This window comes from Grampus griseus (assembly GCF_964374135.1).
Source record: "Grampus griseus genome assembly, chromosome: 1".
Lineage (NCBI taxonomy): Eukaryota > Metazoa > Chordata > Mammalia > Artiodactyla > Delphinidae > Grampus > Grampus griseus.
This window is the reverse complement of record NC_139017.1, coordinates 161,823,327-161,840,882: the sequence shown is the minus strand read 5'-3', so window position 1 is coordinate 161,840,882 and position 17,556 is coordinate 161,823,327. Positions and strand designations below refer to the sequence as shown.

Here is a 17,556-nt window from a genome sequence, read left to right as displayed (position 1 = left end):
GTAGCAGCCAAGTAAATTGTTAAAAAAATTTATATCTGTCACTTGACTGCTTAAAAACTGCCTATGGCTTCTTTCCCATTATACTTCATATGCTGTACTTTGAAAAAAAAATCATATGCGCATCAGGGTCTATAGGCTTTGCACATCTGGCCCCTGCTGACTCCTGCCAACCTCTCCACTTGCCCTCTGTCCAACTAAGCCCCAGCTATACTGGCCTCTCCTCCATTTCTTGAAGATGCCAAGAAATATTCCACCTCAAGGTCATCACCTTTCCCTCTGCCCAGAACATTCTTGGCTAAGTCATATGTCTAAGTCCTTCTCAACCTTCAGGCCTTGGCATCCCCTGGCCTTCTCTCTACCCAAGTGACTCCCCCTACCTTCTCCCTATCCCAACTTTGTTGTTTATCCCTGCAGCATGTTTATTCGTTCATAGTCTTTGCTATTTAACTGTCTTTGCCACTAGACTGTTGGCTTCACAAGGGCAGGGATCACATCTGTTTTACACACCAGCGTATGCCCAGCGCCTAAGCCAGAGCCTGGCACATAGTAAATATGTAAATATTTGTTGAATGAATGGGTTAATTAGCCCTGCACTGGATGAATAGGATACAGAGGACCCAGATATGGTCTTTCTGTTCCATAATGCCATAATCTGATGCATGAAAAAGAAGTAGATAGGTAATTGCAAAACTGGTAAATAATAGAGACCAGAACTGGAGGCAGTAGAAACATAGAGGGGCCCATACCCCAGTGTGGAGTATGCATGTGAGCAGAGAGGAGGCTGTGTTTCCACGATCGATGGCACCAGCATCTCCCTAGAAGAAATTCAGTTTCTCCTAATAGCATTTATTTAGTGTACCAAGTTCCATGTACTGTTTCTTGTTTGTTTGTTTTTAATAGGCCCAAAGTCATACAACTTCTAAGTGATAGAATTGGGATTCAAAGCCAGGCAGTCTGGTTCCCAAACCTGCATCTTTTAAAAATTTTTTTAAATTAAATTGTTTATTTATTTATTTTGGCTGAGCCACGTGGCTTAGCTCCCCAACCAGGGATCGAACCCAGACCCCCCTGCAGTGGAAGCGCAGAATTCAAACCACTGGACTGCCAGGGAATTCCCTGCATCCTTTTTTTTAAAAAAATAATTTGAGGTGAAATTCACATAATATAAAATTCATCATTTTAAAGTGAACAATTCAGTGGCAGTTAGTACATTCACAATGTTGTGCAACCATCTATCTAGTTCCAAAACATTTCCATCATTCCAAAGTAAAACCCCTTATCCAGGAAGCAGTTTCCCATTACCCTCCATGTACTGTTTCTGATCCCCACAATGACCCAATTGTACAATTGAGGAAAGAGGCTCTGAGAAATTCAGCTATAGTGAGAAGTTCAGAAATTCAAGGTTACCTAGCTAGTAGAAATGGAGAAGTGATTTTTGAACCTTTGTTTTCTGACCCCAGAGTCTAAATCTTTGATTAATACGGGTCTTTGGGCAAAGTCACAAGTAGCGGGCTGGATTTGGGTATCAAAGAGAGTAAATTGGGGGGGGGGCACGGATTTATAAGCCATAAATGCGCCCTCGGTTGTTAAAAAACGCACGTTTAGGTAAAACTGCAATTAGCATCGCTCAGGCGAGCACAGTCAAAAGTAAGAGCAGGCTCTTCCCTGGTGGCGCAGTGGTTGAGAGTCCGCCTGCTGATGCAGGGGACACGGGTTCGTGCCCCGGTCTGGGAGGATCCCACATGCCGCGGAGCTGCTGGGCCCGCGAGCCGCGCGGGCCGCTGAGCCTGCGCGTCCGGAGCCTGTGCTCCGCAACGGGAGAGGTCACAACAGTGAGAGGTCCGCGTACCGCAAAAAAAAAAAAAAAAAAAAAAAAAAAAAAAGTAAGAGCGGCTATAGGGCAGAGACCTGGAAAGGTCAGCACTGCCGGAAGCTTTGCCAAAGCCTCAACAACAAGTTTGTAATTCCTTGGACAGCCTCTAGATGCACCACGCTGGGACCTGAAAAGAGGCAGAGTAGCTGGGAGGGTGTGGCTTGCCTTCCTGTGGCCGGACCTAACCAGGAAATGCCAAGGAGTTGTTCGACAGAGAAGCTGAGGGTGCAACTGGATTAGGCACAGTAGGAAGCAGTCCTCAGGCCAATTGCATCCCACTCAGAGTGGGCCTCCTGGGCACGAGTACTCTCAGGGGTGGAGGGCCTCGCCTTAGTACCCGTCTTCTCCTTCCGGGAGGAGCTGTCATCACTCTAGCACCCCTCTTCCACAAAATAGGGGTGCTCTCTCTGGGGCTTCTTTCTTTCTCTCGGGAAGTCAGGGACCTCTTTTTTAGGGATCTCAGACAGAGGGCATCCCTCTAAGTTGCCTCTCACGTTTCCTCTCCTCCCTCGAGTGAGAGGGCTGTGCGGGCCCCTCCTACCCCGACGTTGGAGGCGTTTTCTCAGAAGCCCCCATCTCCTTCAGGCTCGGGGTGGCGGCCGAGTTCTAGTTCAACAATGCACCGCGCTCGGCTCAACCAGCTGCGAGAGGGCAACTCCATGGAAACCAAAACATCACAACTCCGTGGAGATATCGCGAGAAGCACGGTGGCTCCAGCTGCTGAGAGAGGAGGAGCGAGGGCGGGAACAGAGAGCGAAGTGGGAGGAGCCTAGGCACTTCAGAGTCCCCCGCGGGAGACCTTCCCTCCCAGCGGCGCCCCCTCGTGACTGCGCTTTACATAATCGAGGCCGCGCGCGTCATAAGTGGCGTACTCCAGTCCAGACCGAATCAGAGTCGTAAGAAGCTCCGTGTTCCGCCCCTTCCTCCTTGATAGACGTCAAAATGAACCAGTGAACGGGCGTCCAGCGCCGCCGCGCCAGCCCTGGTCCGCTCGCACACGAGAACCCGCCCGCCTGCCGCAGCCCGCAGCCTGCCGCCGCCAGGTTGTGCTTCAGACTGTCAGATAAAGCGGCGGGCCGGGCCGGTAGGGTTGTGAGCACGGCCCGGGCCGGACATGGCGGCGCTCTACGCCTGCACCAAGTGCCACCAGCGCTTCCCCTTCGAGGCGCTGTCTCAGGGGCAGCAGCTGTGCAAGGTGCGCGGGCTGGGGCGGCAGCCGGGAACTGGGACGCTGGAGGCGCGGCCCGGAGCTCCCGGTTCTGTGGGAACGCCCGGCGGGGTCCCCCGGGCAGGGCGTGGCAGGCCCGCCTAGCTGCGGAACCGCACCCGCTCCGCCGGGGGCTGGCGGGGCACGTGGGGGAGACCCGGGCCGTGTCCAGGCCCCAGCGGCCGGCGTGTCCGGGTGCTTAGCAACAGCGAGGGATTGTTCTCGGACCCCGTGAGGTCGGGGGAGGGGACAGCTGGTCCCCCGCTCGCCCTCGACCAGCCGCGGCGGAGATCCCTTTTGGGCTGGCTTCCTCCCGCGTCGGGGTCTGCCGGGTTTCAAGCTTAGGAACCTCCTGCCCCGCCTGGGACAGAACTCCAGAGTTGGGTGCTGTCTGGGACGATCGTGTCGAACTGGGCGCTTCACGGGCACTTTTCAGCCAGTTCCAGAGTCGGAGGTAGCCAGGCTTTATAATAAAGCCCCACAGTCAAACGCACGAAGCAAAAGGATGATATTTCAGCTTCTAGTTAGTGACCTTCTGTCGTCGCAGTAACCAGCTGCTGATCAGTTTTTACCCCTGAAGGTCCAAGTTCTCTTTTTTTCTTTTAAGTTGTTTCATCTTGCTTTGCCTATATAAATGAATAGAGGGGCTGTGAAGCGACAGTTAAAAGTCACCAAGCCGGCTGGAGAGTGATGTTGAGATATCTCCAGATAATCCAGAGTTTGTGTCTCTGGTATGGCTAACTCATAATTGTGTGTCATCAGTGCTTTCAGTGGCCATGACTTTGTCTCTTTTGTTTACTAGGTATGAGAGAACTCAAAAAGTCAAATGTCTGAATGCCTTTTTGGCCTTAAAAAATACATATTTGATTATATGTTTGTATATGTATATATTTATTGATTTTAAGGGAGTTTTATATATGTAAGCAATAATGATTTTAATTCAGTACTTTGATTTCGCAAGTGAACCTGCTCAAAAATCACACAGTGGCGGAGGCAGAACTGGACTAGAATCCAGGGCTTCTCATTCCCTAGGTCTGAGGCTTATTCATACCTTTGTTTTACAATTTATGACTAGTTCCATATAAATTCTTACTTAACTCCCACATCAATGCAGGGTGGTGGTGCCAGTTTTACAGACAAAAAAAATTAGTCCCAGAAAGTTTAAGTGACTCACTCAAGCACAGTGGCTATGCTTGGAATAGTACCCAGGTCTTCTGCCTCCTACTGAAGACTTTCCATTTCTGACTGCCTTTTAAAATTATATCCTCATTTCATTTCAGGAATGTCGGATTGCACACCCTGTTGTGAAGTGTACCTACTGTAGGACTGAGTACCAGCAGGAGAGGTACAGTTTTCGTTGACCATGAGCTTTTCCTTTGAAAATCTGTAATCGATTGCATTTCAATATACAGATTTGTAATCAGTTGCATTGTAATATATAGATTTGTAATCAATTGCATTATACACAGATTCTGCCATTTCCTGTTATAACACAATGGAAGTAAAATACACATATTTTTCCCTAGTTATTCATTAATTGCTTAAATTATTAGTTACTTATTTTTCACATCCTTGATAATTTTATATTGTGGGGTTTTTAAAATAAATAAATTTATTTATTTATTTATTTTTGGCTGCATCGGGTCTTCGTTGCTGTGTGCGGGCTTCTCATTGTGGTGGCTTCTCTTGTTGTGGAGCACGGTCTCTGGGCACGCGGGCTTCAGTAGTTGGGGCTCGCTGGCTTCAGTAGTTGGGGCTCACTGGCTTCAGTAGTTGGGGCTCGCGGGCTCTAGAGCGCAGGCTCAGTAGTTGTGGCCCATGGGCTTAGTTGCTCCGCGGCATGTGGCATCTTCCTGGACCAGGGATCAAACCCGTGTCCCAGGGAAGCCCTGTATTATGGTTTTGACATTTTTGACACTAAGAAACCAATCCCACAACAGTAAAACATGAGCCTTGTGCTCTAGTATATTTATATGCAGAGTTTGAAGAACTTATAAGCCAAAAGAAGATACTTTTGAAAATGTGACAATCTGATAAAGAGTTTGTTAGCCCTAGTCACATTTGAAAAAACTCACTTGCCTTTACACTTGCCTTGTGTGAATCTCATTTTGAAAAGTGTGAAAAATATTTAGGTGTGAATGAACACACATCTTTGGGGGACTTTTTAATAGCAGCAAAGTGTTTTATTGGTATAGTAAGTTAAACTTTTGGGGAACCGTGGCTGTAGGTAATATTGCCTTAAGCAGGATGGGGTCTGTTTGCCAGCTCACACATGGACCCAGAAGCCTAATTTTGGTCAGCTTCATTTCAATTCTAGGAATATTTTCCCTGATATTTCGTTATGTATATTTTCAAAGAAAAAAAAGCTAAAAAAACTAGATAGTAAACACTCATCTACCCACTACTTAGATTCTACAATTTACACTTACTACTTTTGCATCTATCCATCTCTCTATCCATCAGTGTATTAATCCATCTTATTTGTGATGCAGTTTAAAGTTGGGGACATCAGTGTACTTGACCCTAAACACTTCAGCATGCATATCATTAACATAGAGTTCAATATTTGTTTATGGTTTTTAAATTTTTTTAGAGGTAAAATTTGCACACATTGAAATGCTCAAATCTTAAGTGCATCATTCAATGAGTTTTACAAACAGTATATATCTGTGTAACCCTAAACCCCATCAAAATATAAAACATTTCTATCACCCCAGAGATTCTAACCCCAACCCAGTCAGTCCCCACCCTCCTTGCTTTTTCCAAGCAACTACTGTTCTGATTTTCCTTTCCACCATAGATTAGTTTTACCTGTTCTAGAACTTCATGTAAATGGAGACACACAGAATATACTCTGGAAGGTTTATATTTTAGCTTTTACATTTAGGCCTATGATCCCTTTCAAATTTATTTCTGTGTGTAGGGTGAGCTTTGAAGTATAACCCTTAATTCACACCATACATAAAAATTAATTCAAGATGGATTATAGAAATAGGTTTTTTTGCATTTTTTTCTAAAATGTCAAGAGCATTTGTATATATTGATATATATGTCCCACTCCTTGAGTAATAAATCTAAAATAAACCCAAATGTTCAACATCACAGAATCACTGATGCTAATCCTCTTTCTAGAGGTCTCTTTCAATGTACTTCACTTCCTGAACTGCCTTTTTTTTTTCTTTTTGGCCACCCCGTGGCTTGTTGGATCTTAGTTCCCCACTAGGGCCACGGCAGTGGAAGTGCTGAGACCTAACCACTAGACCCCACTGGACCACCAGGGAAGTCCCTGAACTGCCTTTTTAAAATGGCAGAAAATTGCCCTGGGAAATATTTTGTTTGAATATCTCATTTTAATTTAATGATTTTTACTTTGAGGTTTTTCTTTTGTCTTTTAAGTTTGTAGTCACTTTGATAGGAACTGTATGGGAAAAAAATCACAAAGTAACAATATACTGGATTTTTATGTGATTTTGTTTTTGCCCCCAAATATTGTTTAAACTGTTGTTAAACATGAAGCATTCGTTTGTACCTCCCTTTGTGAAGGGTTAGACTTTATTTGAAGATAATATTTTTTCCCCAAGGCAGTTTATCAGTTTAGGCATGTAGGTAATATTATGACTTGGATCTTCACAAGGGAAAGGGCGTGTTTATTTTTGTCAGTGCTTAGCTCTTAGAGAAATTGGAAATATTGAAAAAATATTTGGTGTTAGCATCTATTTCCCCACATCAGGGATTTTCACATACTTTTACTTATAGAGGAGAACATAGAGTAAGGTCAACATGGATAGAGTCTCTGAGCTTATATCCCAAACACAAATACTTTACTCCTCATCTCGAATTTCTCAGCTGCTCATCTGAATTGAGGAGAATTAATTTCTTTTTTGCTAGTCCATTTTGGTCTAACATAATATTCTTTTCAGGGTCCTTTGCATATCTGATAATTTTACTTAGTGGTACTTGGAGATGTCATAATCATAAATAACTCACTCTTCATTTTAACCAAAGCCTCCTTGTATTTGAGCTAATAAAATTTATAACTACAGAATAATTAAAAGAGTTACTGGCCAGATACTCACCCTTCAGTTAATCAAATGTCCAAACCATATTCCACCTTGGCACTTAGTAAGGAACAAATTCCTTGGACTTAAGGAAGAATCAGTTTTCAAATGTTGTAAGTAAAACGATTTTTTTCTTATAAAGCCTTGTGTCTCTTTCTTCCTTAACAGTAAAACCAATACAATATGCAAGAAATGTGCTCAGAATGTGCAGTTGTATGGAACGGTAAGTAGGGTTTCTCTGTACCTAACAGTCATGTCTCTTGGGACCGTACATTCTGTGGACTATTAATATAATTACAATATTTTTATTAGAAGACCTAGTTATGCGTAAAAATGTTCTCAGAAAAATTTATGTAGTGTTTTAGCTTTCAAACTTAGCTAATACTTAGTATTAAGGAGTTCTGTGTTTATAGTCACTGTGGCAGGATTGTGATTATAATTTTCCTTGAGAAGCTTCAGTAACCAGTATGTAAAGAGAAGGGGAATGATGAATCCTATGACGTGACCTCTTTGTTTGGTAACAGTTGACTATTCATTTTGATGAATGATTTTTTTTCTTTCAGTGTTAGGGTTCAGCATACTGTGTCCTTGCAGGCATTCTCCCCACATGTTTATACACTGATAATGTCAAAGAGGCCTTTTCAGAAATTTGGACGCACTTGCTCATTTCTCCAAGAGCTGGTTCTGTTGAATTGGTTAGAGAAGTCCCAGCATATATGCTAATGGGTTTTTGTTATTTGTTTGTTTATTTAAAAATCAATAGTCCTGTGCAGAAAAACACTTTATGTGGTGTTAGGAATTGGGCTTTATTGGATCAGTGTAAAAGGAAATTTATGAAGTTGGGAATGCATTTTTACCATGACTAATGAACTGTGTATAATAGAAATCATTGCTTTAAAAAATGCACTGGAAAAAAAAATGCACTGGTATTTTACAACATACTTACTTGACACTTTTTTTTTTCTCTTTAAGCCCAAACCTTGTCAGTATTGCAACATAATTGCAGCATTTATTGGCAACAAATGCCAACGCTGCACAAATTCAGAGAAGAAGTATGGACCACCATATTCTTGTGAACAGTGCAAGCAGCAGTGTGCATTTGACAGGAAAGATGATAGAAAGAAGGTAAATCTCTGTGTTTTTCTGGATATTTTTTTCTTTCAGAGAAATTCAGGTGGGCCAATTGTGTTAAAAAGACATATAACCAAGATTGATTTCTCAGTTCCTCTCCAAATTCTGTTATTGACTTTGAAGAAGATATTCAGCCTTTGTTTTCTTCATTTATCAAATGTGGACCATTATATTATAACATTTCATAGGTTAGTATTTCATGAGAATTTGAATTACAGTGTTCAACATCCCTTATAAGTGAAGTGGTGATTGGCAAAATTCTACAAAACTCTTTAAAGGAGAGATTGTGACTTAAGCAGGATATAGTCTGTTACCAGTTTTACTATCTGGCTCTTTAAATGTTTCTATCTGTTGAAGTTAAAGACCACAAGAAGATGATATAGATAAACCTCTATGTGGAATGATGGTACCTTGGTGGAATTAAAATGATTTAGATTTGGTCTGTTTAAAACCCTCAACTGGCTTCCAGTTGCACTTAGAATGAAACCCAAACTCCTTCCATAGCCTGCAAGGCCCATACCTGACTCTCAGTCTCATCTTCCATCACACTCCCATCTTCCATCACACTCCCCTCCTCCTCCCTTGGTCCAGCCACACTGGCCACCTTTCAGTCCTTCAGATATACCAGTCTCATTTCCACCTTTGTGCCGGCTGGATTTGCCTGATACACAGCCTTCTCCAGAGTGTCATAACTTGTTCCTTGCGTCAAGTCTCAGCTCAATTGCCAGCTTCTCACAGAGACCTTCTTTACTAACTCCTCCGATCACTCTATCATAGTACCCTGTTTATTGTCTTCATAGCATGTAATGTTATGAGAAATTATCTTGTTTGTTTACATGTTTGTCCACCCCCACTAAAGTATGAGTTCTTTGTCCATCTGTTTTCATGCTGTATTACCAGCAGCCTGGCACATAGTAGGTACTCGATAAATTTTTTTTGAATGAAAGAATGTAGTACAGAAACTCTCAGTTTCCAGAGATGCTTTTCAGAGATGCTTAGGCTCTCAAAAGCTGATTCGTGGTAACCAAATTCATTAATTTACAATGGGAGGAAGTAACTTTCCAGTGACCAGAATACTCCTGCCTGCCAACCAGGGCACCTCTTCCCTGAATCAAGATACTAGAGAAGCTGAATTAGTAATCAGAAGGTAACATATAATAATAGTTGGAGCACAAGCTTTTTAGTCCCATAGATCTGGGTTCCAGCCCACTTCTGGCTTAGCTGAATGATCCTGGGCAAATTATTTACTCCTGTTATGCATCAGTTTTGTCATCTTTACTGTGGGAATAACAGTAGCTACTTCACAAGGGCATAGGGAGATTTAATTGAGATAGGTATATAAAACAATTTTGAGCCTAGCATATACTATACTTCATTAAATGGTACCTATATTATTATTATTTGGATTACACTAGAATTCATTGTTTCTACTTTCTAGTTACAATCCTATCATAAGAGTTTGCGTATTTGTAGGCATCCTCAATCATCTATTTATAAACTTTAGGAGGACCAAGCTTAGGGATTGAGAGTGGATGATCTGGACTCAGAGTGCCTGGATTGAAATCTTTGTCTGTCACTTATTTGTTGTGTGACTTCAGGTGAGTTAATCTATCAGTGCCTCAGTTTCCTCATCCGTAAATGAGGCTGCTCAGACCTCATCGTTGTTATGAAGGTCAAGTGTAAACCCCTTCAGAAGGAATCTGGCACATGATAAGTACTCAGTGTTATCTATGATTATTTCTTTATGATAGTTTAATTCTGAGAGGGTGATTTTATATTTTTAAAGTTTGTGAAGGAGAGATCTGAAATAAAGTGTCCTGTGGTTCAGTGTGTGATTTTCATGTTTAATGTTGGCTCTCTTTCAGTGCAGTTGCTTTGTTTTCAAACCCTTCTTCAGTGAAAGCTCTTTCGTGGAGAAGGTCTCCTATTTTTTTTTTTTGGCTGCATTGGGTCTTTGTTGCTGGACGCAGGCTTTCTCTAGTTGCGGCGAGTGGGGGCTACTCTTTGTTGCAGTGTGTGGGCTTCTCATTGTGGTGGCTTCTCATTGCAGAGCATGGGCTCTAGGCACGTGGGCTCAGTAGTTGTGGCTTGCGAGCTCTAGAGCGCAGGCTCAGTAGTTGTGGCGTATGGGGCTTAGTTGCTCTGCAGCATGTGGGATCTTCCTGGACCAGGGATCAAACCCGTGTCTCCTGCATTGGCAGGCGGATTCTTAACCATTACGCCACCAGGGAAGTCCTCCTAAAGTCAGACCTTCAGGCCATATCCCATAACCATGAAATGCAGCAAATTGAAGTTTGGTTTCAAAATTCATTTATACATTCGTTAACAAATAATTAGATGCTTATCATGTCTCAGACACTGCTCTGGGTGTTGGAAATACACTGATGAACTAAGCAGAAGAGACCTTATTCTCTCAGAGCTTTTATTTATGTGTGTGAGATGGATGAGAACAAACAAGGAAATAAATGAACACAGATTTTAGGTGTAAGTGCTATAAGGAAATAGGGTATATGGTAGAGAGTGACTGGGGAGGCCAGTTTTGATTGGGCAATCAGGAGGACCTGCATGGAGATAAAATCTGAGCTGAAACAGGAAAGATGAGAAGGAAGCAGCCATGGGAGGCCCTGGAGGGCAAAGATCCTGGAAAGAGAGACCAGCTATGAAAAGACCCAGAGGCAAGAATGAGCTTGGCAGATGGGAAGAACAGAAAGAAGGCAGAGTGAACAGAGAATGAGATTATAAAGGCAGGCAGAGGCTACATTTAAGTCAACATAGGCTATGGTAAAAGTTTAGATTTTATATTTTAAGGCGAGGAGAGACATAATCAGATTTACATTTAAGGAGCCCTCTTTGGCAGCTATGTGGAAATGGTTGATCTGGAGAAAAATAGTGAGATCATTTGGGTGGGTCTTGCAGTTGTGACAAGTAAGAATGGCTTTGCTTGGGTGGAAGCAGTGGAGTTGGAAAGAAGTGGATAGATTTGGACGGATGACTTGCTAATAGGTTAGGAGAATAAGGTGCAAAGAAGCTTTTGCTAACAAGACAAATACTTTAGGTAAATGATGGTCTGGCTTACCCATGTTCAAGATGGGGCAGAAGATGTAATTTAGAGGCAAGACATGAAAACTAAGATTCCATGAAATATCAGCACACTCCCTCCTCAACCTGAGTAACTGCAACCAGCTCTGCTGCCCTGCCACGTGTACCAGGCCACCCCACAAACTTACTTTTGCCATCTGAGTGCTGTACAGAGGCACCCCTGCTTCAGAGGATTGTGGAAGCCCCATTCTGCTTTCCTAGCCCTGTGCCCTGCACCCTGGTACAGAGCTGCTTCTGCCCAAAGTGATCAACTTTTTCTAAATCAAACAAAGTGCCATGGTAGGCCACCACCAGGGATTGGGGCCCTGGAAGCTACTTGCCCATCAGTCTTTTTCTGGAGACATTTTTTTTTTTTTTAACAGAAGATATTGGGGGTAGGAGTTTATTAATTAATTAATTGATTTTTCCTGTGTTGCGTCTTCGTTTCTGTGCGAGGGCTTTCTCTAGTTGTGGCAAGCAGGGGCCACTCTTCATCGCGGTGCACGGGCGTCTCACTATCGCGGCCTCTCGTTGCGGAGCACAGGCTCCAGGCGCGCAGGCTCAGTAGTTGTGGCTCACGGGCCTAGTTGCTCCGCGGCATGTGGGATCCTCCCAGACCAGGGCTCGAACCCGGGTCCCCTGCATTAGCAGACAGATTCTCAACCACTGCGCCACCAGGGAAGCCCTCTGGAGACATTTATTTCCATCTGAGAAAAGATATCCAGCATACCATTTTATGAGCCATTTATAAGGTATTAAAGCTAAAGTATAGGGCTTCCCTGGTGGCACAGTGGTTAAGAATCTGCCTGCCAAGGCAGGGGATACAGGTTCGAGCCCTGGTCTGGGAAGATCCCACATGCTGCGGAGCAACTAAGCCCATGCACCACAACTACTGAGCCTACGCTCTAGAGCCTGCGAGCCACAACTCCTGAGCCCATGTGCCACAACTACTGAAGCCTGCGCGCCTAGAGCCCGTGCTCCACAACAAGAGAAGCCACCTCAATAAGAAGCCCATGCACCGCAACAAAGAGTAGCCCTCACTCACCACAACTAGAGACAGCCCATGCACAGCAACAAAGACCCAATGCAGCCAAAGATAAATAAATAAAATAAATTTAAAAAAAAAAGAAAAGGAAAAGCTAAATTATAAATTTTATGTTTCATCTTCTGTCTTCTCTTTTCCCTGCTGTGTTTTCCGTGATGAGCACCATAGAGATATTTGTGTCTTTTGAAATTCTTATGGAAACTTTGCTCTGGTCTCTGTTAAGTTGAAGAAAAACAAAATAAAAAAATATATAAAATTAGCAGCTCATTTTTATTTTATTTATTTATTTAAAAAATTTTTTGGCCATACCACACAGCATGTGGGATCTTAGTTCCCCACCAGGAATCAAACATGTGCCCCCTGCAGTGGAAGTGTGGAGCCTTAACCACTGGACCGCCAGGGAAGTCCCCAGCTCCTATTTTATTGAGCAATTTTTATGTACCTTGCACCATGCTTTACCTACATTATGTCACTAGATCCTTGCACCAGCCCTCTGAAGTAGGTTCTATTATCCTTCATTTTATAGATGAAGAAATTGACCCCATGAGTATCCAGCTGACTTCCGTAAGGTCACACAGCTTGTAAGTGGCAGATCCGGACTTAACCAGAGGTTCTAGCTCCTAATACCCATGTTCTCAGCCACTGCACTAGCACATTCCTTCTTCTTTATCTTTGTCTCCTCATCTTCCAGGTAGATGGGAAATTGCTATGCTGGCTCTGCACACTTTCATACAAACGGGTCCTTCAGAAGACCAAAGAGCAGAGGAAGCACCTGAGCAGTTCTTCCCGTGCCAGCCACCAGGAGAAGGAGCAGTACAGTCGACTGAGTGGTGGCAGCCATTATAACAGGTAACCCCGAGATGCATGAGATAGGACTAGAGGTGCTGGGAGGTCAGATGTAATACTCACACAATTAGCCATGGAAGCTACCATTTTGTCTAAATTTTCCTATTTTCTCTCTAGTTATTAGTCTATAGAGGGAATCTCCTTTGTCGTAGTTTGTAATTCATGTATCATCCAAGGGCCAGAGAGACTTCCATAAGGCATCAGGATTTTCTGACTTGGTTTCTGTTGTGTCTTAAAAGTTTGTGGAACTTACTCCACTTTAACATGTAACGTTCTCCCCTCCGTTAGAGTGGGTTATCTCCCTAGAAGATTGGACATTTCACAGTCTGAGGGATGCAGCTTTTTTATGCATATTGGCTAGGAGATTGATAGATATTCTAGGTTTGTCCTTGTGAGATCCAGTCAAAATGATGTCCTTTCATTATTGTCTTAAGCTTCGTTTCAGAGTATCTGTAGAATTGTTAAGAGTTCTGGCTTTGGATTGAATCCTGGGTCTGCCAAGTTTTCTGTATGGGATATTGGGCAAGTTTTTTCATCTGTGAAATGAGGGAAATAATAATATTACCTCATGGAGTTGTTGCAGAAATAAATTATATAGTATGTGCATAGTGATTAGTTTTATAACCGGCGTATAGGAAGCTTCAGTACATTTTAGTCATTCGTTGTTATTATTACCATTGTGATTTTCTTTGTTCATTGTTAAGTACTTTCATGAGCCAGGTTCTCTGCAAGGAATGCAGAGATAAGTAAAAAACTCACGCTGCTATCCAAGAGTATGCAGTCTGGTAGGGAAGACAGACCTGTAATCAAATCATTGCAGGATAATTCGATAGGCATCACAGTGGAAACATGTCAAAATACAGGCATAAGAGGCAGTGGTAATTAACTGCCTCGGGAGGTTAGGGAACGAAAGATCAGAGAAATGCTGGTGTTGGAGCTAGATCTTAGGATGGGTCAGAATCATCAGATAAGGAATGGGTAGAGACATTCTAGGCTGAGGGAATAGCATTTGCAAAGACATGGAGGGCATGAGACCACACGGAACTTGGGAACAGCAAGTCCTTTTATTTTGCTGGAGCTTATAATTGGGAGCTGGAAAATGGGAGGAAAAGGAATCCAGCAGACCTGGTAAGGAGCATGAACTTGATCTTAGTGATCTTAACGGGAAGCCACTGAAAGGATCTATGCAGGGGAGGGGCCAAATCTGCATTTAAAAAAAAATTAACCCAGACTACCAGGGAGAATGCATTGGAGGAAAAAGAGGCTGGGGCCTAGTTAAGAAGCTTTTTTGGTAAGAGTCCAGATAAGAGATGTTAATAGAGAACCTCAACTTGAGGCACTGACACTGAAGAGGCAGATTCAGGAAGATACTTTAGAAGGAGATTTTTGAGTAAATTAGATAATGTGATGAACAGATAGATGGGCAGGAGCTGGGTGAGTAAAGGACAATTCTCAAATTTCTTACTTGGGTGAATGGGTAGATCCTTATCTGAGAGAGAGTATAGGAGGGGGGAAAAAGAAGTTCAGTTTTGGAAAGTTGAGTTTAAAGCATCAAGAAGAATTATTTAGCTCTTTTCCGTAGCACCTTGGAGGTGAACGGCTGCTTCAGGATGAAGCTGAACATCTTTCCCAGCCACTGTCTGCCAGAAACTCACTGAAGTGAACTATGAACGCAAACTTTGTACCATCTGTGAGAAGTTTATGGCCATGGAAATTGCTGCTGATGCTCCAGGTGAAGAATGGACGGGTTATGTGGTCCAAATCAGTGGTGAGAGTGACAAACAAGGGACCATGAAGCCGGGTGGCACGACCCACAGCTGCGTCTGCTTGCTACTGCGTAAACAGCATTCCTGTTACAGGCCAAGGAGGACTGGAGAAAGAAAGTGCAGATCTGTACAGGGTCGCATTGTGGATGCCAATCTGAGTGTCCTGAATTTGGTCATTTTGAAAAAAGGTGAGAAGGATATTTCTAGATTTGCTGATACAACTGTGCTGCATTGCCTGGGGCCCAAGAGCTAGAATCCGCAAACTTTTTAAGCTCTCTAAAGAGGATGATGGGGCTTCCCTGGTGGCTCAGTGGTTAAGAATCTGCCTGCTAATGCAGGGGACACGGGTTCGAGCCCTGCTCCGGGAAGATCCCACATGCCGTGGAGCAACTAAGCCCGTACGCCACAACTACTGAGCCTGCGCTCCAGAGCCCATGAGCCACAACTACTGAAGCCCACGCACCTAGAGCCCGCGCTCTGCAACAAGAGAAGCCACCACAATGAGGAGCCCACGCACCGCAACGAAGGGTAGCCCCTGCTCACCCCAACTAGAGAAAAGCCCGCGCGCAGCAACAAAGACCCAAGGCAGCCCAAAATAAAAATAAATAAATTTATTAAAAAATAAATTAAAAAAAATAAAGAAGATGATGTCTACCATTATGTTGTGAGAAGGCCCTTAAACAAAGAAGGTAAGAAACCTAGGACTAAAGCACCCAAAATTCAGCGTCTTGTTGCTCCACGTGTTCTGCAACACAAACGTCGGCATATTGCTCTGAAGAAACAGCATGCTAAGAAAAATAAGGAAGAGACTGCAGAATATGCTACACTTTTGGTCAAGAGAATGAAGGAGGCCAAAGAAAAATGCAAGGAACAGATTGTCAAGAGACAGAAGCTGTCCTTGGTCAAAAAGAAGATGTTCTAAGAGTAACAAATAAATAGATACGACATCCAAGAAAAAAAAGAATTATTTAGTGGAAGTTTAGCCTAAACTCACAAGAGAGGTTTGAACATGAGCCATTGGTAGCACATAAGAGTCAGTGGTAGCAGAGATTAGTTTAAAATGTGGATTTCTGTGGCCCTACCTCAGAGTTTAATTCAGTAGAATCTAGGATAGAGTCCAGGAATCTGCTTTGTTTTATAAACATCTCAGATGATTCTGATGCAGGTGATCTGGGGAACATCATTTCTAACCACTATGATAGATAGTTGTTAAAACCATGCTCTTGAATGACACGACTCAGGTTGGAGGCTGAGAATAGATTCTAGAAGCACTCAAGAAGGATGGAGTGAATATTTGAAAACCAAATATCTGATCAGGGTTAATATCCAAAATACATAAAGGACTCAACAGTATGGTGTTTCCTGAAAAAATTAAAAACAAAACTATCATATGATCCAGTAATCACTCCTGGGTAGATATCTGAAGGAACTGAAATCAGTATCTCATATTCATTATAACTTTATTCATAATACCTAAGATATGGAAGCAACCTAAATGTCCTTCGAGGGATGAATGGCTAAAGAAAATGTGTATATACATACAATGGAATATCCAGCCATAAAAAAAGAAGGAAATCCTGCTATTTGCTACAATAGATAAACCTGGAAGGCATATGCTAAGTGAAGTGAGCCAGAGAGAGAAAGACAAACACCATGTGGTATGACTTTTATGTGGAATCTTAAAAAAAATAAAGCTGATTTCATAGAAGTAGAGAATAGAATGGTGGTTGCCAGGGGCAGGGGGAGAGGGAAATGGGGAGGTGTAGGTCAAAGGGTACAAACTTTATAAGAAGAAGTAGTTCTGAGGATCTAATGTGTAGCTTAGTGACGATAGTTAATAATACCATGTTGTATGCTTGAAAGTTGCTGAGAGTAGATCTTAAGCATTCTCACCATTAAAAAAAATAAAAGAGGGAATTCCCTGGGAGTCCAGTGATTAGGACTCTGTGCTTCCACTGCAGAGGGCATGGGTTCAGTCCCTTGTCGGGGAACTAATATCCTGCAAGCCACATGGTGCAGCCAAAAAATAAAGTAAAAGAATTAAGTATTCGAGGTGATGGGTGTATTAATTATCTTGATCTTGGTAATCATTCTATAATGTACATGTATATCAAATTGTCACCTTGTACACTTTAAATATGTACAATTATATTTGTCAGTTATTCCTCAATAAAGTCAGGGGGGGAAATGGATGGCATGGTCAGTGGTATCAAATATTGAAAAGAGGCCAAGTAAGAAAAGGTCTGAAACATCCTTTGGGCTTGGCGATTGGACATCCATCAAAGTAAAAGGGTTGCAGACTAGTTTTAGGGGGTCAACTTATTGGGGCTAAAACTGATCTTTAGTGTTGTTGTGGGACTCAGACACCAGAAGATTCACAGAAATAGAGTGAGGAAGAACTGGACTTGGAGTTCAAATATGTCAGCCTGGTGTCTAGTCCCAGCTTCACTGCTAACTAGCTGTATATCCCTGGGTAGGTCAGTTAACCTTGATGAGCCTCAGTTTACGCAAAATAGAAACAATCCCTTGTATATACCTCACGGTATTATAAG

The 17,556-nt window shown here is 42.8% G+C and overlaps 1 protein-coding gene and 1 pseudogene across 2 annotated transcripts in view; both read left to right on the top strand.

The window, feature by feature from the left end:
• Positions 1-2,944: 2,944 nt before the first annotated feature.
• FAM76A (family with sequence similarity 76 member A) overlaps positions 2,945-17,556 on the top strand; it is a 26,823-nt gene continuing 12,211 nt past the window's right edge. The window contains 5 exon segments of the mRNA XM_082658289.1: positions 2,945-3,068; positions 4,361-4,425; positions 7,307-7,361; positions 8,111-8,263; positions 13,084-13,241. Coding sequence (XP_082514415.1) covers positions 2,988-3,068; positions 4,361-4,425; positions 7,307-7,361; positions 8,111-8,263; positions 13,084-13,241 — 512 coding nt within the window. The 5' untranslated portion in view covers positions 2,945-2,987.
• LOC309829719 (small ribosomal subunit protein eS6-like) lies at positions 14,849-15,926 on the top strand (annotated as a pseudogene). The gene is made up of 2 exons: positions 14,849-15,314; positions 15,674-15,926. The product of its transcript is annotated as a small ribosomal subunit protein eS6-like (transcript).